The sequence below is a fragment of the Stomoxys calcitrans genome, chromosome 3 (assembly GCF_963082655.1).
Source record: "Stomoxys calcitrans chromosome 3, idStoCalc2.1, whole genome shotgun sequence".
NCBI classification, from domain to species: domain Eukaryota; kingdom Metazoa; phylum Arthropoda; class Insecta; order Diptera; family Muscidae; genus Stomoxys; species Stomoxys calcitrans.
The window spans coordinates 113,815,361-113,838,455 of record NC_081554.1 but is presented as its reverse complement, the minus strand read 5'-3'; the positions used below and the strand labels follow the sequence as shown (position 1 = coordinate 113,838,455).

The 23,095-nt window shown below is 38.4% G+C and overlaps 1 protein-coding gene across 14 annotated transcripts in view; it reads right to left on the bottom strand.

Annotated features, from left to right (window-relative positions):
* LOC106081144 (solute carrier organic anion transporter family member 5A1) overlaps positions 1–23,095 on the bottom strand; it is a 147,526-nt gene that overhangs the window by 43,366 nt on the left and 81,065 nt on the right. For 13 of the 14 annotated variants that reach the window (XM_013242904.2, XM_059365310.1, XM_059365309.1 and 10 more), the window contains one exon: positions 7,978–8,275. In XM_013242904.2, the coding sequence (XP_013098358.1) occupies positions 7,978–8,201 (224 nt within the window). In that variant the 5' untranslated portion in view covers positions 8,202–8,275. Of the gene's footprint in view, positions 1–7,977; positions 8,276–11,942; positions 12,003–23,095 lie in introns of those variants that run through there. The other variant, XM_059365313.1, reaches the window with a different exon arrangement.

Here is a 23,095-nt window from a genome sequence, read left to right as displayed (position 1 = left end):
AGAAAGCTACAATAACATTCATTGCTCGCTACATATTTAATAAGAAAAGGAGAGAAGCCGTTGTATAAAATTTGGCCAAATCGGATGAGAAATGCGCCTTGTAGAGGCTCAAGAAGTCAAGATACCAGATCGGTTTATATGGCAGCTATATCAGGTTCAACACCGATTTACGCTATACTTAGGACAGTTATTGGAAGTCATAACAAAACACCTCATGCAAAATTTCATACAAATCGGATGAGAATTGCGCGCTCTATTGGCTCAAGAAGTCAAGATCCAAGATCGGTTTATATGACGGCTACACCAGACGGACATGGCTAGATCGACTTAAAATAACATGACGATCAAGACTATATATACTTTATGGGGTCTCAGATGCATATTTCGAGGTGTTACAAACAGAATGACGAAATTAGTATACCCCCATCCTATGGTGGGGGGTACAAAAACAAGCAAAAGCGTGAACTTAGCACGCCGGCCGGGCCGAATCTTATATACCCTCCACCATGGATCGCATTTGTCGAGTTCTTTTCCCGGTATCTCTTTTCTGGCCAACAAAGGATAAAATAAAATAATTGCTATGCTATAGGAGCTATATTAAGTTCTGGTCCGATTCGAACCTAAATAGAATTGAATGTTGGAGACCATAGGAGAAATCATTATGTGAAATTGCCGCCAATTCGAGTAAGAATTGAATCCTTTATATGGGAGCTGTAACAGGCTATAGACCGTTTCAGACCATACTTGAGACGTATCTTGAAAGCCTTAGGAGAAGCCGTTGTTCAAAATTTCAGCAAAATCGGATAATAATTGCGCCCTCTAGAGGCTCAAGAAGTCAAGACCCTAGATAGGTTTATATGACAGCTATATCAGGTTATGGATCGATTTGAACCATACTTAGCACAGTTGTTGGAAGTCGTAACAAAACACGGATAATTGCGCCGTCTAGTGGCTCAATAAGTCAAGACCACGATAGGTTTATATGACAGCTACTTCAGGTTATGGTCCGATTTCAACCACACTTAGCACGATTGTTGGAAACCATGACAAAACATTTTGTGCAAAATTTCAGCCAAATCGGATAAGAATTGCGCCCTCTAGTGGCTCAAAAAGTACAAATCTAAGATCGGTTTATATGACAGCTATATTAAAACATGGACCGATATGGCCCATTTACAATCCCATCCGACTTACACTAATAAGAAGTATTTGTACAAAATGTCAATCGGATAGCTTTACTCCTTCGAAAGTTTGCGTGCCTTCGACAGACAGACAGACGGACGGAAATGACTAGATCGACTTAAAATGTAATGACAATCAAGAATATATATACTTTGTGCGGTCTTAGACGAATATTTCAAACAGAATGACGAATTTAGTATACCCCCATCCTATGGTGGAGGGTATAAAAATGTCAATGTAACTCTTTGTTTAAAATATAATAGTAGCAGTTATTTTATCTGCTGTTTTTTGAACTCGTTCCAAAATATGCAAATTGTAGATAATTGGAAACAATTTGACGTTATATTTGTAACATAGGAAGCCAATGTCATGTCTACATTGAATCGTTTTGCTTATATCTTTTTGAAAAACAGCTCAACTGTTCACACTAATTGAGATTTTTTTTGGCTATTAAATTTTTTCACACTTCATCGTAAATGTTATGATGCACTGTCGTTAGATTTTTTTTCTTGCTTCATATGTAAAATGTTGTTTATTTTATATATATATTTTTTTTTTTGAAAAATTTAATTTTTGTTTTTTGACATTATTCAGGGCTGTGTTTATATAGCACAATTTTGGCACTTATTTGGACTCTCATGCTTTGAATGGCTCGTTTTTGTGGCAAACGAGTCGTTTTGCCCTTATATATTGTAAAGGAAAAACGAGGCGTTTTCAGAGCATTATAAGGGGAAAACGCGTCGTTTGCTCAAAACAACTTTGGTCTGAATATAGTATAAAATTTTTTGTAATATGAAATTTTTGCATTTTTCTACCGTTTGAAAATAACAGGAAACTGTTGTCGCATTTTGCTATTTTTGCTTTGAGTGTATGGGCGTGTGACCGTAATCTAGTTTTTTTCTCATTTTCTTTCCAAAAACTTCTCTTTCATATAGATTAACCAGCAGTCATTTTCACCGAAACAACGAACTTTTCAGCAGTCAGCCTGCTGTTCTGAAATTGCCGAACTATTGCTGTAATAGCACCAAAATTAACTGCTAACCGCCAGCAGGCAGTGTTTGCTATTTTCAGCAGACTATTTTTCGACATTTCTTCGCACCAATCGGTACGAGCCTTTTTTGAGCGATTGTCAAATTGTACGGAATTCAACGAGACCAAACCTTTTTTACGGCATAGAGTTCATGCAATATCGAACGTACGCTGGTGGCAGAAACGCCCAAGGATGCCTCTATCTCATGGTACGTCAAATGACGATCCTGCATAAATACTTGCACGGCATAAACGTTCTTTGGCACAATGGCCATTTTTGGATGACCTTCACGGAATTTGAACTTAAGCGAGCGTCGGCCACTACTGAATTCATTAAAACAGTTCATTCATAGTGCAATAGGATGATGCTTCATCGTCATACAAAGATTAAAGAACATCAACGCCCTCTTGTCGTGATAATCCACTTCGAAAGTGGTGAAAATGGTCGCAGGAAAATGTTCACCGGCTAATTAAATTTTTTGTCCACTTCATTTTTTGGCTGTAAACAATACACATGATAGTCGTTTGTCAACGCGTTCTGAGTACGATTAGGATAGAAAATGTCAAACTTTCCAATGGAAATGTCACATTGAACTTGGCAACACTTGGTGTTGCCTTGGCCAGAAATGTATATAGCAGCCCTCGAACATGCATACTTTAGCTTTATCCTTTTGACATATATTCAGGTTTGTTATTCCCCTAACAACTATGTTTCAAGTCTCAAATTCATTTATTTTGGGGTAACCGTAAAAAAAAAAAATATTTGTATTTTTGGTACCTCATTCGTGTAATAATGATATCTGTGAACATTTGAAAAACAATATCTCCAAAATACAAATTTTACAGGGGAGCGAAAATAGCACATAAAAGTAGTAAAAAGTAGTAAAAATACATGTTGTTTGCCAAATTTATTTTAAGCACGAAAATTTAAATTAGTGCTTACTATGTCGAATAATGTTTTTTTTTTGTAAAACTGGCATATTTTTATTTTTATTTTTTTTTTTGTTTTATCAAAAGCACTCTTTAAAAACAATTAGAGGCATACAATAAGTTGTTTTGTCAAAAGGACTTTGCGTTCATTTTTTGAATCTTTTAGAAAACGGGCAACTATTTTGATTTATGTTCTTTTGTCATACGCAATTTAAAAAAAATAGCAGAGATATGTTGTTTGACATATTGCATAACTTTGAAACCAAAATCGCAAAAAAATCCTGGTAAGACAGGAAGAACCGCCTTCAAAAGAAACATTTATAACAAAATTCTTGGATTTCCAGATATGCATGAGGATGTATGTATGTATGAGGTTTTGTCAAGTGTTCACAGATATGCTTTTTCAGGGAGTGACAGGGAATATGAAAGAGAGGGAAAAGAAGAATATGGAAATACATAGTTCAAAGTCTATATACATAGTCATACATATACATAGTCATATCGAGAAGGTTACCCGACCACTGCCGCGTGTATCAAGCGGAGATCCTTCCAATTACAGAAGTGGTGGAATGGACAAGATATGATGTCATAACGACGACTGTGAGCCCTCCAAAATTATGTGGCCTTACCTTGACTTGAACAGGTCTACCACCTTGTTGTTGCTGGCGAAAACAGACGTCTCAGTCATTGTGTCCGTCATGGCAGGTCACTGTATGATCGAAAAACATGCTGACAGACTGAAGGTTGTCAGCAACGACTTTTGCCGAAGCTTTGAGGACGTGGAAGAAGAAGAGACTATAGAACATCTGCTATGTGTGTGTCCCGCACTGGCAGAAGGAGATCCTCTGTAGTTTCTCAGTTCTTTGGGAACTTGTTTGATTTTGCGGATGTTAACTTTCGCAATTGTTGGACTTTTTAAAGCTATCTGGACGGTTCAACGGTAGGAACTAGAAGGTATCTTCCTTCTCCTGTTCCTGTGGTATCACAATGGACGAAAAAGTCTAAGTGAGTTTGGGGCAAGCTGCCACTTAAACCTAACCTAACATGCACAGAACAATAAAATTTATGAGTGACTCTAGCCACCTTTCGAAATGTATACTAATTCATGCGACGTTATGTATACAGGGAATTTGATGATAATATTGGCCATTAGCTAGGCACCCTATGGAAAAAATGCCCAAAGTAATAAAAATCTTCAATGTTTTGGCACAACTTTGTATTTAAAACAACAGATTCTGTTATAAAATAGCAGTCGAAAATGTTTGCGAAAACAGCAACCCCATGTTTGCTGAACCAACAATTATCTCTGCTTTCCCAGCAGACAAAAACTGTTATTTTAGCAAAACAATTTGCGAAAAAAAAACTAAGATACCACTTTCAACCAGTTTGTGTAGAACTTAATTTAGATTTAAATGATCTACTAATGTCCCATGTCCAAACTAAAACGATAGTAGACGACACGGGAGTGAGAGCAGAGAAAACGGAGAACATGTTGAGGCTTTCGATGAAAACCCATTTTCCACAGAATACGACGGGACTCACGGAGACACCGGAATGTTGGAATAATGAGTTTGGTCCAAGGTTCATTACAAAATTTGTGGTTAAGTAAACCTTGATGAGCTTTCAAGCACTGAAATCACCCGGATGGAATATTTCCGGCGGTACTACAGAAGGAGGCCGACTATCTGGCGCCCCATCTGGCAACTATTTTTACAGCGTACCTACAACTTGCACATACCAAAACCATGGAACGTATTGTGGATACCATGATAAGGAGTAGGGCATCCAACGAACTGCTTAAATACAAACAGCATACCAAGACGTACACATTCGCGGTATGCATTGACATCGAAGGGGCTTTTAACAATGTGCGGAACGACACACTCAACCAATCCTCAGACCAGTACCGGTTGGACAGGGTCCTTAGAGACTGGATAAACCATATGCTAAGGAACAGGCGGATAAATTGTGGGTCTCATGGCATAAATATAAGGAAGAAAGTGGCACAAGTCTCGCCACAGGGGAGCATTTTTGACCACTCCTATGGGTGACCACCATAAATGACCTATTACGGATGCTGACTGATCCTTGGTAAGGATCCGAATCAGCTATGCAGAAGGGCCGAAAGGGTCTTGCAGATGGCATACGACTGGGCTAAACCCAGGGGTCGCATTGTTAACCCAGAGAAGACTTAGGTCAGCCTGTTCACGAAAAAGGCGAAAGTAGGACAATTTGACGTACCTCGTTTTCTCAGTAGAACGATCTCGATATCAGATAAGGTCAAATACTTAGGACAGGAAACTGAATTGAAAGTGTCACATTCAGGAGCGTACTGAGAAGGCTTATAGATTTTGGGCACTATGTAGACGGGCCGTAGGATAGTATAAGATAGTTCACTGGCACTACAAGAGCGTGATAAGACCAGCTTGGTGGACTGCGATTGAGAAAAAGTGCAACGTAAGGATAATACAACAGGTTCAGAGCGCTTATTGTCTTGGCATAGGCGGAGCGATGAGGACCACGCCTACTAGGGCACTGGAGACTATTCCAGATATCTGACATTGACATACAGATTAAGTGTGATGCAGCCACTGCGGTTGACACTTAGGGCAAGGTGAGAATGGATAGAGGATAGGAGCAGGTCATGCCATCGCGGTATAATTGAGGTGAAGATAGGAAATCCGTATGGATTAGAGCGGTTTCCGATCTGATACCTGAGATGACACTTGCGGTCGGATGCGATGCATGGGTTGCCCAAAAAGTAATTGCGGATTTTTCATATAGTCGACGTTGACAAATTTTTTCACAGCTTGTGACTCTGTAATTGCATTCTTTCTTCTGTCAGTTATCAGCTGTTACTTTTAGCTTGCTTTAGAAAAAAAGTGTAAAAAAAAGTATATTTGATTAAAGTTCATTCTAAGTTTTATTAAAAATGCATTTACTTTCTTTTAAAAAATCCGCAATTACTTTTTGGGCAACCCAATATATATACTCTTGAACAGCGTAAAAATCTAAGAGGATATAGACATGTCCGTCCGTCTGTCTGTTGAAATCACACTACAGTCTTCAAAAATAGAGATATTGAGCTGAAACTTTGCACAGATTCTTTTTTTGTCTATATATCTATATCTTGATATAGCCCCCATATAGACCGATCCGCCGATTTAGGGTCTTAGGCCCATAAAAGCCACATTTATTATCCGATTTTGCTGAAATTTGGGACAGTGAGTTGTGTTAGGCCCTTCCACTATTTCTTCAATTTGGCCTTGATCGGATCAGAGTTGGTTATAGCTGTCATATAAACCGATCCTCCGATTTAGGGTCTTAGGCCCATAAAAGCCACATTTATTATCCGATTTTGCCGAAATTTGGGACAGTAAGTTGTATTAGGCCCTTCGGCATATCTCTTCAATTTAGCTCGGATCGGTCCAGATTTGTTATAGCTGCCATATAGACCGATCCTCCGATTTAGGGTCTTAGGCCCATTAAAGCAACATTTATTATCCGATTTCGCTGTAATTTGGTCCCATAAAAAGCGCAATTTATTGTCCGATGTCGCCGAAATTTAGGACAGTGAGTAAGGTTAAGCCCCTTGACATACTTCTGCATTATGGCACAAATCGGACCAGATTTGGACATAGCTGGCATATAGACCGACCTCTCGGTGTTAGATCTTGTGGCCATAAAAAGCGCATTTATTGGTCGATGTCGCCGCAATTTGGGACAGTGAGTTATGTTAGGCCCTTCGACATCTTTCTTCATTTTCACTCAGATCGGTCCAGATTTGGATATAGCTGCCATATAGACCGATCTCTCTATTTAATGTTTTCGGCCCATAAAAGGCGTATTTATTGTGCGATGTTGCCGCAAATCGGGACAGAGTTGAGCCCCTCCACGTATTTCTGCAATAGCTGCCATATAGACCGATATCTCGATTTAAAGTCTTGACCCTAAAAAAGGTGCATTTATAATCCGATTTAACTAAAATTTGACACATTGACTTATGTTAGGCTTTTCGACATCCATGTTGTATAAGGTTCAGATCGGTTTATTTTTAGATATAGCTACTAAAAAGACCAATATTTTGTTATACACAATTGAACAATGACTTGTACTTATTAGTATTTGACTCAAATCGGATCATATTTCGATATAACTGCTATGGGACATAAGGAATGCAATTTTCACCTATATACCCGAGGTGGTGGGTATCCAAAGTTCGGCCGGGCCGAACTTAACGGCTTTTTTACTTGTTTTTGTTACCAGAACAAATGTGGTTTGTCAGTCGACAGTAATAAAGATTAAATATTTTAGAAGATTTTTAAGTAAAACCGCAGATTCTCTTCCATTTTTGGGAAAAGGCAAAAATTGAAGACGATTAAACTACTACTACTAAATTTGCTATGAACATTTCATTAAGAAATAGGGAATATCCTCTCATATCAAAGAGTGCAGTCCGATTTATGTTTAAGCTCAATGATAAGGGACCTCCTTTTTATTGCTGAGTCTAAACGGTGTGCCGCCTAGCGACAGAAGTTTTAACATGGCAGGATATCCCACAAATGTAGCCAGCATTAGTAAGGGGAAAACTACCGCTGAACATTTTTCTGATGTTATAGCCGGGATTTGAACCCAGGCCTTCGGCGTCATAGGCGGACATTCTAACCTCTGCGTTACGGTGGCCCTTCGACGAGTCAAAACATGATCAAACACGCCCAAGGAACAGCTATCACAAATTAAGTAAATATTGATAATGGCCGACCTTGAAATGCATAGGTAAGGATTTGATCGTAAAGAAAGAGAATTATAATCAAGAAAATATTTTGTGGGACTTACCTGTGACCTTTTCGATGTGACCCAGCGTTATTGTGTATGGCGCAGCATCCGTTATCGCTGAGAACATTGCTCTCGCCAGGTTGGTTAAGATTGGTTGATACACTGCACCTTCTCGAGGTGTACGAAGGACCTATATTTGTATCCTGTTCAAACGAGGGATTCACGTACTGCTGGTCTGTATTACAGCTACAATAGCCGGACTTTTCCGGTTTCTTTCCCGTCATATTTACCGCATACACCCAGTTTCACTGCACGAGTCTAAACTTTAAATTGTACTGAAACCCAGTTACAATATTTCCTGAAAGGGGAGACGCAAAACAAAATTAACATTTATATGAGGTCACATGAAAAACTTGAAAAAAAGAAACACTGATACTAACAAAACAACTAACAAGCACAGACGAGACGAAAGAAGCTTGGCTACGAAAAAAGTTTGTCTCGTAATCAACATAGCCAAAATCTTTGCTTTGCAACAGTTTTAGTCTGCTGAAAATGGGAAAGCAGACATGACTGCTGTTTCAGCAAACAAAGGGCTGATGTTCTAGATAAATATAAATTAAATATTGAATACATATTAGTATTGACAAGGCAAAAAATTTTTGCTACGATAGCAAATAAATTTCACTGCATCGGCACAGCCAAATGTTCACCAATTTAATTTCATCATTCCAAAAAGTATTTATATGCTTGACTACCATGACATTCAAAGCCGACCTAGCCATGTCCGGCCGTCTGCCTGTTGAAAGCATGCTTTCTTCCGAACAAATAAAGGTAGCCCTCGAAACTTTGAAATTTTTATACCCTCCACCACCCACCATAGGATATTGTACTAATATATTGTAGTCATTCTGATTGAAACACATTGAAATATTGATCTGCGACCCCATAAAGCTACATATATACTTTATCGTTATTCTTTATCGTCTTGACGTTCTAACTCTCAACAAAATTTGTCATTTAAAATAGCACAAATGTTTTTGTTTGCTGAAAAAGGGAAAGCAGACATTACTGCTGTTTCAGCAAACATAGTGCTGCTGTTTTAGCTAAAATTTCGTACTGCTATTTCAACTTACAAAACCTGCTGTGTGAAATACAAAAATCTACTATAATATTACAAAAAAAATCTGCTGAAATGAAAAAAGTTTTTCTTTTCATTTAATGCTATCTTGAGTAAAAAAATTGATTTGGTCAGATCCAAATATATATAGTATAAAATATAGTTGGATCTAATTAGATCCAAATGGATCTGCCATGTATAGTTATATCTGATGCTATACATAACTATATCTGATAGTAGATATAATTGGATATGGGACCAGATATAATTATATCTGCTATATATAATTATTGGGTTGCCCAAAAAGTAATTACGGATTTTTTAAAAGAAAGTAAATGCATTTTTAATAAAACTTAGAATGAACTTTAATCAAATATACTTTTTTTACACTTTTTTTCTAAAGCAAGCTAAAAGTAACAGCTGATAACTGACAGAAGAAAGAATGCAATTACAGAGTCACAAGCTGTGAAAAAATTTGTCAACGCCGACTATATGAAAAATCCGCAATTACTTTTTGGGCAACCCAATATATCTAAATAGAAATGCTATATATAACTATAACTGGCCTTAGATATAATTATATCTTGGACTATATATATGTATATTTTGCGCTAAAAATAACTGAATTTTGTTCTTTCAACGTTTTAAAGTGCAAATGTTTAAATTATATAGCAAATTATATATTTACATTAGTAATCCCAAAGTATTGGTCATTTTACTAACGAAGTTTGCAATGCTCAAAACGTGCGATATTTGTCTTTTTTGTTTAATTTGATCAATATGTGATTGTTGCTGCTAACAATTGATAATATGTCATATATGGGCGTTTAATTTTCTAAATGTAACATGATTACAAAATGTAAAATATTTTTAATTACATTTGCACATTTCGCCAATTAAGGTTATTAATTGTTTCTCGCCCAAAGTTTTCATCCATGGAGTTTTTTGCTAAAAATTGTTCCAAATTTTATCGAAATCGGATAAAAAATGCTCCTTTTATTGGATCAATACTCTACACATAAACGACTTGTTGGATGCGAGTGCAACCCAAACACAAAGAGTAAGACGAAACTCAAATTCACAACCACTTTCCAAGAGTAAGCAAAAAAAAGGGAGTACCGACGGGAGACGATGGCGGGAGACCTTTAGCCGCGCACAATATAAAACAAGTACAAGCGTGCTAAGTTCGGCCGGGCCGAATTTTATATACCCTCCACCATGGATCGCATTTGTCGAGTTCTTTTCCCGACATCTCTTAGGGAAAAAAGGATACAAGAAAAAATTTGCTCTGATATTAGAGCGATATCAAGATATGGTCCGGTTTGGACCACAATTAAATTATATATTGGAGACCTGTGTAAAATGTCAGCCAATTCGAATAAGAATTGCGCCCTTTTGGGGCTCAAGAAGTAAAATAGAGAGATCGATTTATATGGGAGCTGTTTCGGGCTATAGACTCATTCAGACCATAATAAACACGTATGTTGATGGTCATGAGAGAATCCGTCGTACAAAAGTTCAGCCAAATCGGATAATAATTGCGAACTCTAAAGGCTCAAGAAGTCAAGATCCCAGATCGGTTTATTTGGCAGCTATATCAGGTAATGAACCGATTTGAACCTTATTTGACACAGTTGTTGAAAGTAAGAATAAAATGCGTCATGCAAATAATAAACACGTATGTTGATGGTCATGAGAGGATCCGTCGTACAAAAGTTCAGCCAAATCGGATAGGAATTGCGCTCTCTAGAAGCTCAAGAAGTCAAGTCCCCAGATCGGTTAATATGACAGCTATATCAGGTTATGAACCGAGTTGAACCATACTTGGCATAGTTGTTGGATATCATAACAAAACACGTCGTGCAAAATTTCATTCGAATCGGATAAGAATTGCGCAAATAGAATGACGAAATTAGTATACGCCCCATCTTATGGTGGCGGGTATAAAAATGGTTGGCTGAGTTGGAAGCGCATCTGACTAGCAAACGAGAGGACCTATGTTCAAACCCCCTGACGTCAAAAAGTAGAGGTAGCACTTATATGGGAAATGTTAAAAAATAAGAGTTTAATTAAAAATAAGAGTTTAGATATCAAATAAACAAACAACGAAAAACAAAACAACATTTTGTTTTCTTAATTTAAACTCCAATTAGATATTATTGTATATAATTGGACCTATTTATATCTGGGACAAATTCGAGATCCAGTTTATCCAATTAGCTCTCTGATCACAATTTGATCCAATTATGTATAACTATTTTTCGGATACAATTATATCTGATGCCAGATATAAACGAACAGCGCTTGCAAGCGCTCTGTAAAGAATGTTTATTAGTTCAAAATTGTGTTCAGAGACGAATTGGTGGGAAAATAAGCAGAATTGTCGATTTTGGAGTGTAGATCAGTCAGAAGCATTGCCAGAGCTCCCAATGCATCCAGAAAAAGTCACAGTTTGGTGCGGTTTATGGGCTGGTGGCATCATTGGACCGAACTTCTTCAGATGATGGGAATTGTAACGTAACCTTTATAAAAAATCGAATGGAATGTAAACAACCACACATTTGCATTTTCCTACTGGTCAATATTTCTCTTTTTTTATCTGTCCATTTATGTGAACTGTGTATTGTTAACAGTAACGATGATCCTTTTTAATTATGTCATAAAACGCATGTGCGCTGTTTGTGCCCAAAATTATTTTACAAACACCAACAAAGATTGTGTGTGTGTGACCGCAACTTTTTTTTGCTCATTTCTTTCCAAAAATCTTTTCTTTCTTCTAACAAACCCATCATAAATTATACAGCAGTCATTTTCAGCAAACCACAGACTTTTCAACATTGCGCCTACCTGTAATTGCAGAACTACTGCTGTAAAAGTAGAACTACTATTGTAATAGCAATAAACTTACCCACTAACAATCAGCAGACAGTGTTTGCTATTTTCAGCAGACTTTTACTATTAGTGAAGTTGATCTAGCCACGTCCGTTTATTTGCCAGCCCCTCCGTCTCTCGAAATCGCAATGAACTATGCCCTTCAACTAAGTTCATTTGCGAACATTTTTAGCAGTGAGGTCTAAGATCGTCATGACATTTTAAGTTGATCTAGCCAAGTCCGCCGTATGTCTAGGGCACGCTTACTTTCGACAGAGATAGTCCATAGCCATATAAACCAATATCCCGATTATACAGAGGGCGTAAAGTTTATCTGTTTAAAGTTTCAACCGTTCTAATTTTTAACATTATCTAAATTAGAATATTCAATCCGTTGGTGAGCATTTTCAAGAAAACCTTGCAATGCTAACTTACAACAAAGAACACAAACAAAACTTAAAAGCTATGCAACAATCTTCACTGGCCGTTGTCTGTTTTGTCACCGTTTGTTCTTATTGGACTTTGTTCACTCTGTTTATTAGCCATCTGTAGTTGCTTGCACATCCCTTTGTGTCAGCTTTGTAGTTCATGCGTCCCATTGTTGTAGTGTTTACAATATGCAGTGTTTCTAGCGTCATTCTCTTGTTATAGCTTATTTCATTATCCAATACTCTCACTCTCTCTAAGTCTGGCTCATGTTTGTTGGCAGCACAGTGTTCTGCAAGTGCTGTTTTTGTCGTTTTGTGTGCAAATTTGTAATTATTACCGTCCACGCAATTTGACCTTTCGAAGCGTTCCGATAAATTAGGCACATAAGTAACAGATTTAAAAGATTTGGTTTCTTGTTCTTTGGCTCTTGTAACAGGGTTCTGCTTGTTGGTTTTTGTGGGAAGCTGTTGTTTTTTAGTATTTGCAGTACTTTGCTCTTGTTTTTCCCGTGAAATTGTTCATTGCTAATGCCCATAACTCCATTAATACAATTTTTGGCTATGTTCAAAATAATTCACTTGGGGTGTTTTGAGTCGTAATTTGGAAGTCTTCCGGAGGATGTTGGTTTCTGGTACCAATCAATCAGTATCTTTCCGTTCTGTCTATTAATGTTCATATCTAGGTATGGTAGGCGGTTATTTCTATTCTAGGCGTTTCAACAATAAACCAAAACGGATGAAAATTAAGCCGACTACGGGGTCAAGAGGTCAAATCATGGGTTGCAAATGAAGGCCGACAAAATACTACGTTATTGAGAAACTTTGTTGTATAGAAACTGATAAAAAAGAACAGATTTCATGTGACTTCAATGCAAATATAAACTAACATGTGGATATGAACAAATAGAAATTGAATTTCTGAAATATAAAGAGATTTTCATTTGATTTTGCAACTATTCCTTAAAAAACTTCGCAATGAGAATCGGAAGGAAAGACACGAACAGGGGCATTGTTTAGAGACTCTATAAATAAAGGGTGATTGTTAAGAGCTATTGGAAAGATTTTCAAAACAAAAAACACATAAAATTCAGAAAAAATGCATGAAATCTTTATTTGAATTGATAGTACGGTCCATATAATTTAATGTTTGAAGATTATTTCGTGCAAATGTTGGCCTTGCCGTGGGGGTGGGGCGACCTCCCATTATTTGGACCTAATTATGGAATTTTGGGGTTGGGCCGGCCCGATGGGTACTTAACCAAAATTTTAATGCCATATTCGTATTCTATTTTCCAATATCTTTCGTTTGATACCCATATTGTCCCGATCGGCCAACTTTTGATTTTGGGTGGTGTTTTTGGGGAACGAAGGAGGGACCGCCCCCTTCCGAAATCAACACATTATAAAGCCTTTTTCTCCTCCCTGACCATATTCGCAATCTACTATCGAATACCTTTCATTTGAGTCCCAAATTGTCATGATCGTCCAAAAGTCCTATTTTAGGGGGGTTTGGGATTGGGGCGGGCTCCCAGTTACTTGGACCTAATTTTTTAATATGAAATTCGTACTCTACTCCTGAGTACCTTTCATTTGAGTCCCATATTGTCCCGATCGGTCCACTTTTATTTTTGGGTAGTTCTTTTGGGGTAAGTCCGCTCCCTTCCGATATCAAAAAATTATATAGCCTATGTTTCCTTCCAGACTAAACTACACAATCTGTGAAAATTTCAAGGTAATCGGTTCAGCCGTTTTTGAGTCTAAACGGAACAAACAAACAAAACAACAAACAAACAATTTTATATATAAGAATAAGATAGAAAACAATTCGTTATAGGAGAGTTTGTATGTTGTAGAGAAGTTTGCCTGTACTTTTATAAGGTGTATATCATATTTGTTATTCAAAACAGCAATTTTTTTTTCTAAAACAGCAGTTTTTGTCTGCTAAAAATGGGAAAGCAGACATTACAGGTGTTTCCGCAAACATATGGCTGCTGTATTAGCAAACATTTCGGTCAGATAAATCAGCAAACATAATCTGCTGTTTAAAGTACAAAAATCAGCTGAAAAAAAATGTGCTATTTTTATATTTGCCTGTAACTTGTTTAGATCAGTGTTGTCGTTTTTGGTAGGTTCCTACCAAAATTGATAGAGTTTTATTCTCATGGTAGGTTGGTAGGCTGACCTCAATTTTTGGTAGGTTTTTCCATGATATTTACTACAAAATCGCAGGGGATAATTCAAAATTATTTCACTTCTTGTCGTTTCTGTGTATTCGTTAAGAGTGCAGAATAAAACCATGGATGTCGAGGAGCTAAATACTGTTATAAGAGGTCTCACTGCTTCGAAATTTAGGATATTATATTGGCTGTAACTGGTACGAGCGTTAAGGAATCTCTTCCAAATTACGTAAATTCTACGTAACAAATGCGGCTTTTGTGCGTTCAACGCCTTCAATCGGAAAACTGGGCTATATGGCAGCAGCACACAAATCTGGTCAATACTCAGCCGTTCAGGGGTACATGCAACTCACCAGCACCGCTAAAATGTGTAGAAAAAGCTATTTTTTGAGCTCATTGAAACCAGGGTAAAGATACGACTAATATGAACTCAATATTTCTTATCGGGCGGTCGGTATAAATGGTGATATATAAAGATATACGTCACCTTTGATTTTTAGGCTGTAGAATGATTTCAAAAAACAGACGGACGGACATATTAAGATCGTCTATGACGATCTAGTATGCTTACTTTGTTGGGTGGAAAATGTTTAATTTGAGGTGATGCAAATGCAATGGCAAAATGGCCAAATCTTCGGTGGTGGGTATATATACATACATATGACATTTTTGGCTTGTAGAACATTTGGTAGCTTTTGGTCGGTATTGGTAGAATTTTTCTTAAAATTTGGCAGGAAATTTGAATTGATTACTTTACGCATTCTTTATAGAAATTTTGTTGGAAGATATGATTTTAATGTGTGGAATATTACTGTAAAGAAGCTACATGATCCATCCATTGGTATACATTTCGAAATGGGGCTGAGCTCGCTCGCATTTTTGTTATTGCTCTACTAATGCGTACATGACTGGCATGACCTTTTGTATCTAAATTTAAAGAAACAAGTAAAAAGGCGTTAAGTTCGGCCGGGCAGAATTTTGGATACCCACCACCTCGGGTATATATGTAAACCACCTTCCATCAAAATCCGGTGAAAATTGCATACCTTATGTCCCATAGCAGTTATATCAAAATTTGCTCTAATTTGGACCAAATACTAAGTACAAGTCATTGTTCATTTGTGTAAAACAAAATATCGGTCTTTTTAGAAGCTATATATAAAAATAAACCGATCTGAACCATACACAACACAGTGTCGAAAAGCCTAACATAAGTCACTGTGTCAAATTTCAGTGAAATCGGAATATAAATGAGCCTTTTATGGGGCCACGACTTTAAATCGAGAGATCGGTCTACATGGCAGCTATATCCAAGTCTGCACTGATTTCGGCCATGTTACAGCAAAAATTTCGAAGAGTCCAACACAACGCACTGTCCCAAATTTCAGCGAAATCGGACAATAAATGCGCCTTTTATGGCCACAAAACCTAAAACCGAGAGATTGTTCTATATGGCAGCTATATCCAAATCTGGACCGATCCGTGTCATAATGCAGAAGTATGTCAATGGGCTTAACCTTACTCACTATCCCAAATTTCGGCGAAATCGGACAATAACTGCGCCTTTCATGGGCCCAAAACCTTAAATCGAAAGTTCGGTCTATATGGCAGCTATATCCAAATCTGGACCGATCTGAGACGAAAGATATCGTAGGGCTTAACACAACTCACTGTTCCAAATTTCAGCAAAATCGGATAATAAATGTGGCTTTTATTGGCCTAAGGCCCTAAATCGGAGGATCGGTCCAGATGGCAGCTATATCCAAATTTCAGCCGATCAGGGTCAAATTGAAGAAAAATATCGAAGGGCCTCAGACAACTCACTCAAACACAACTCCACTAAATCGGAGGATCGGTCTATATGGCAGTTATATCCAAATCTGGACCGATCTGAGCCAAATTGAAGAAGGATGTCGAAGGGCCTAACATAACTCAATGTCTCAAATTTCAACAAAATCGGATAATTAATGTGGCTTTTATGGGCCTAAGACCCTAAATCGGCCGATCGGTCTATATGGGGGCTATATCAAGATATAGTCCGATATGGACAAAAAAAAAAAGGACCTGTGAAAATTTTCAGGTAAATATCTCTATTTTATAAGGTCTGAAATGGATATTTCGATGTGTTGCAAACGGAATGACAAAATGAATATACCCCCATCCTACGGTGGTGGGTATAAAAAGATTATGGAAAGTATACATCCAGTGGTGATTATAAACATTCACTGAGAAACACATTTGCATTTGTATTTTAGTTTTTCTTCTAACGTCCCCTTCATAATTGAGCAGCAGTTATTTTCAGCAAACAGATTTTTCAGCAGTAACTACTGCTTTAATAGAAGAACTCTGCTATAATAGCAGCAAAATTAACTATTAAATATTCAGCAGACAGTGTTTACCATTTTTACAAATTTACAAATTTTTTTCTATGAGTGTACATTTTCTTCTTATTTTCAACAATTTAATAATTTCTAACGATTTCAAATAATATTGGGTTGCCCAAAAAGTAATTGCAGATTTTTTAAAAGAAAGTAAATGCATTTTTAATAAAACTTAGAATGAACTTTAATCAAATATACTTTTTTTACACTTTTTTCCTAAAGCAAGCTAAAAGTAACAGCTGATAACTGACAGAAGAAAGAATGCAATTACAGAGTCACAAGCTGTGAAAAAATTTGTCAACGCCGACTATATGAGAAATCCGCAATTATTGGGCAACCCAATAGCAGCTAAAATAATATGTATTTTTATTTATATCACATACACTCTGAGAAATTTGCAAAAAACAGCAAAAATATTTGCTGCAAACAGTAAGTCTGTTGAAAATGGAACAGCAGCATTTTTTTTTTGCTAAAACAGCAAACATTTTCTGATGTTTTTTTGTTTTTTTTTTTAACATAAATCTGTCATAAAAACTTTAAAAATGTGTGTATTTCGTCTTCTTTTTTAATAAAATTATTTGCCCCATAAAGCGTAAAATGTTTCCTAATTTTCTACAATTCGAAATCATATTTAAGCTGCTAAACAAAAAATTTACACCTAAAATAGGTAATTGGTTTTAATTTAAGTCAGAAGACATTGTTTTCTAATATCTTATTTTTCTGGGTTTAGCTTCACTCGTTCGAAAGTTAATGCACCCATAGAAATAAGTTTGCTGATATCAACAAACACTGCCTGCTGAAAATGTTCGCTGTGGAGGCCGTACCGCAGAGCATGTCAGCCTATCGAATACTGGGTTCGAATACTTGCGAGACATTCAGAAAAAATTTTCAGCGGACGTTTTCCCCTCCAAATGCTGGCAACTTTTGTGAGGTACTATGCCATGTAAAACTCCTCTCCAAAGAGGTGTCGCACTGCGGCACGCCGTTCGCACTCGGCTATAAAAAGGAGGACCCTTATCATTGAGCTAAAACTTGAATCGGACTACACTCATTAATATGTGTGAAGTTTGGTCCTGTTCCTTAGTGGAATGTTCATGGGCAAATTTGCAATTTTGCTGTCCCATTTTCAGCAGACCTTCTGTTGTTTCAGCAGACATTCTTGCTGTTTTTACTAAAAAAAATTCTCAGTTTTTGTGCTTTTGACCAATAATTCTAGATGTTACAAATTGTTTTACTCCATCCTTAGATGAAGGGCAAAAGTGATGCTGTCCCATTTGCAGCAGATTTTCTGCAGTTTCAGCAAACATTTTTGTTCTTTTTCTTTGAGTGTACGCAAACTGGAAGATCACAACCTCAATGGTAAGGTCAAGTTAAGAAAGACATCTCGAAGTTTAGGATTCACATCAAATGTTTCAAGATTAATTAATTTATGGATCCTTGGTATTTACATGAATGTGATAGAGGGCAACTGGGTTCTTTATCCCATCAAATCTGTATTTCTTTTTTGCTTGCAGAAGGACCGACGTGATCATGAATATAAGAGTTAAGCAGTGCTAAATATAGCTTTGAATGGACATGACATGCATTAAAATTGTCTCTTATTATGGTGAATCTACGTAACAGTCCACTATTGTAAACTTCGCGAATCCAGCAGAAAATACGTGTCATCGCAATGCTAATGGGCAGAAAATTCTGGCAGGTGAGACTTCGCATACGTAATAGGAAAACATACGCAAAGGAAATGGGTGAATTGATGACTCGTTCTTTATTTGACACATTTAATAGCCATTTGTCGATACGGATATTCAAATATTTATCGCATCTAAACAAATAGATTGGTGCAATATTTGGGCACATTAAGTTGGCGCCGATTAGGCCGTCAAAATATAAAAACTAAATATTACTTCTCTTGACATTGTACACTACGCTACCGTGAGACAATATCCAACTTTTTTTGCCCATAATGCAAGAGATTGACTTCAATGATATGCGGTTTCAACAAAACGGTGCCACATGCCACACAGCACACGTAACAATGAACTTATTGAGAGCCGAGTTCTTTGAACATTTTATTTCCCGTTCGGGACCGGTCAATTGGCCGCCTAGATCGCGCGATTTAACGCCTTTGAACGATTGACTCACTCAAGGTTAGCTGCGATAGAGATATATTTACATTAGGCGGTTAATGATCTGCGTCTGTTTCCAGTGGAGCGGCAGATATAGAGCCCGGGAGTAGGCTTAGAATGGACTTTTGACAAAGACAATTGGACAAGGCCGAACATATTCTTTCTTCGCTTGCCTATAATTTACCTATGCCATCGGCCTTCCCCGGCAAGCCAACACGCTTTTTAAGAGGTTAGAATAACAGAAGACGCATCGCTCTCAGGTTTATTAAGAGGTTTGGTACGAATGATACTAAGACTCACACTACTAGCGAGAGCGACTACCTAAAGTGGGCTCGGAATTTGCTGCACAGGAAAACTACACGTCTAGATTCGGAAACTGCACCGCAATCAGCCAAAAGGCTGCGGTCATCTGGAGGGCATCCCATGAGTAAAAGAACTACGGCGAACAATAGTAAGATGGGTCCAAAAACCTTAGCTAGGGACAGTTTGGTGATGGCAGTTGTCGACAAGGGAGAATAACAGGGCTGCATACCTAGGAATAATTGGAGTGGGATAGTCAATGGACTATACTATACTCCGATTCCCTTGTGAAATTTCGTGGGTCTCCTCCAGTTTGAGACGATGCAGGCTGGTATCGGGCCAATGCAAACTAATTGCCTTCGGGGATCAACGCTCAATTGAAATGTATCGCTGTGCGCTAAAAAAGATAGGTGAGATCTGGCCACTAGATTTAATGAAGAAGGTAGATATTCCTTCTCGACCAATGGCGCATGCTTGGATACCAAGGATTCCGTCAGATCCTTAATCGATAATTGGAAGACTAAGGAAATGTAATCCCAATCTTTCAATTCAGAGATTCCGCCTTCAAACTATAAGTCGCTGGTTAAAATCGCTTCGTAGGAAGTGAAGCTAATGCACATCAACAGATATGGGGAAGTTCTGATGGCAACGAAAGGGGTGAACTGCTTATCCAATATTATAAGGTGCAATCTGGCGATTTGTAATAAAGCGAATAAAACGACCTTTATTACCAGGAATAGGCAGGATGTACTAGAAATTACCCTTGTATCGGAAGATATAAGTGGAAGAATATGCGACTGGGGTGTGTTGGATGACGACAGCTTCTCTGATCATCGTGATATTAGTTTCAGCCTTGGAGAAAATACTCCAGAAGTGGTCCCTCGGCTAAACAGAAGAAAGGCGGATTAGGATAAATTCTGCACGTCTATCGCTGCTATACCACAACAGGAACTGGCAACTACGGAGGATATAGACATAGTGGTCATGAGGATCACGAAGGCCTTCAATGACTCGCTTGTGCCAGCATGGTCTAGACCTAAACCAAGGGGGCAAAGAGCGACCGTCATGGTGGACCCCAGAGCTGACTGGTCTAAGGAAGGACTGCAGAAAACTTTTCAACAGAGCAAAGGCACAAGAGCACCACAAGATTAAGAGCTAAGAAAATATAAGGGCGAGCTGAGAAAGGCTCAGAACAAATTCTGGGTAGAATTTTGCAGCTCCGTGGGGATTACATCTGAGTCCACTAGGCTAAGGAAGATTCTGTCCTCGAGACATATTACGGTGGGGTATATTCAGAAGTCAGAGAATGTATGGACAATGTCTAGTAAAGAAACACTAGAACTACTCTTTGATAGACATTTCCCGGGAAATTTTCCAACGGACGTGGCGCCAAAAGAGGTTGTCACTGGTATGCTTTCGTCGTAGGCTATTAGGGAAATTGTGTCTGAGCCGAAAATCATTTGGGCGATATGGCCCTGAAGATGTATCAAATTGCAAATGTTGCCCATGAACATTGCACTACGGAACTCACATATCAATGAGTGCAGTCCGATTCAAGTTTGAAGCTCAATGGTAAGGGGCCTCCTTTTTATAGCAGGTTCCGAACGGCGTGCCGCAGTGCGACATGGCATAGTAACTCACAAATGTTGCCAGCATTAGGAGGGGAAAACCCAGGAAAGCAGGAAAACACGAAGGCGAAAGACTTTCGTCCCATTAATCCGTCATCCTTTATACTGAAGACTCTTGAGAGGTTGATAGAAACATATCTTAGGGCAAAGATCCCTGGAGATCGCCTGTTGCGGTAGCAGCATGCATATAGAAAATGCAAATCCACTGAAACAGACCTTCACGACCTAGTCAGCTACATAGATGGTTCTCTCGCTGTCAAGGAATATACAATGGTAGCATTTCTTGACATTGAAAGTACTTTCAATAGTTTAAAACCGACGTCAATCATGAAGGGATTGGAGTTTCTAGGCATCAACTCCACCGTAAGAAAGTTTAATTACTAAAAGATGCATTATGGCCGGCTTGAGATCTGTGGATCTAAAAAGATGGATCAGCAGAGGAACGCTTCGGGGAGGTTTACTGTCTCCTCTACTTTGGAATACAGCCATTAACAATATATTATTGTCTCTGGAAGAAAATGGCGCAAAAGTGGTCGCGTATGCTGATGACGTGGCAATTGCGGTTAGGGGAAAGTTTCCCAATGCTCTGAGAGATATACTTCAGGAAGCTCTGCGAACAACAGCAAAGTGGGCTACCGAAGTGGTCTAGGTATAAATCCGTGCAAGACAGAAGTAGTTCTTTTCAGCAGGAGACACAAGTTGCCTTCAGTGGAACCTGTCTACCTGGGTGTTTCGCGGGACAGAAATTGAACTTTAAATCCAACATTGTGGAAAGAGCATAAAAGGCCACCCTTGCCCTATACATCTGCAAGAGAGCCATTGGCAAAACTTGGAGGTTTATACCGTGTGTCATGCATTGGGTAAATACCGCAATTGTCAGACCTATAACGCTAAATGGTTGTGTTCTGATGGACGGCGCTTCAAAAATCTATCTACTGCTCAATACTTAACCGGAACCAAAGGATGGCTTGTTTGTGCATCACAGCCGCACTGAGGTCGGCACCATCTGATGCACTAAATTAATGCTACATCTTATGCCTCTGAACATTGTGGTAGACAAATTGAAGCGACCTCTGCCGTGAGGTTAAGAGAGCTTTCTCATTGGTCATGTGGCGGCTACGGACACTGTGTTATCCTTGATACAATATCCGATGTTACACCCTACCAGAGCCGCTTTTTTTATAAAAATTACTGTACCACTATTTCAGATAGGACCGTTTGGAACTATAATATCCCTGGTAACAGAAGTTGCATAGACTTCTATATCGAAAAGGTTACCCGACCACTGCAGTGTGTATCAAGCAGAGATCCTTGCAATTAAGGAAGTGGTTGAATGGCTAAGATATAATGTCATTACGACGATTGGCATAAATATCTTCTCAGACAGCCAGGCAGCCATTAAATCCCTGGAAAACGTATTTCTGAACACAAAAACCGCCCTCGACTGTAGCAGATCTCTCAACGAGATGGCTGAATAGTTCAAAATTCACCTGTTCTGGGTGCCAGGCCACATAGATATCCCAGGGAATTGTAAAACGGATGAGCTTGCGAGGCTAGGAATTACCCTACACATTCCAGGGATACTGGAATCTGTGAGTATGCGTCTAGCGAAATGTAAGCTAAGTTTTCAGGACCAGATCCGAAGGACAACGAATGATAGATGGTCACAAAGCGGGGGCTGTGAGCATTCCAAAACTATGTGGCCTAATATAGACTTGAAGAGGTCCACTGCTTTGCTGTCATTGGCTAGAACTGACGTCTCAGTCATTGTGTCCGTCATGACAGGTCACTGTCTAATCTGACAACATGGTGATAGACTGAAGATTGCCAGCAACGCCTTTTGCAGAAGCTGTGAAGACATCGATGAAGAAGAGACTATAGAACATATTCTGTGTGTGTGTCCCGCACAAGCAGTTAGAAGGAGCTCCACTTTAGGTTCTCACTTCTTCGAGAACGTGTCTGATTTAGCGGATGTGAACATTCGCAAGTTATAGGTTTTTTAAAGCGATCTAGATGGTTTAACGGTAAGAAGTAGAAGGCATCTCTCTTCTTTCGTTCCTGTGGTATCACAATGGACGAAAACGTTCAAGTGGGTCTGATGGCAGACTGCCACTTAAACCTAACGTAACGAAGAATAAGTAAAAGAGGAA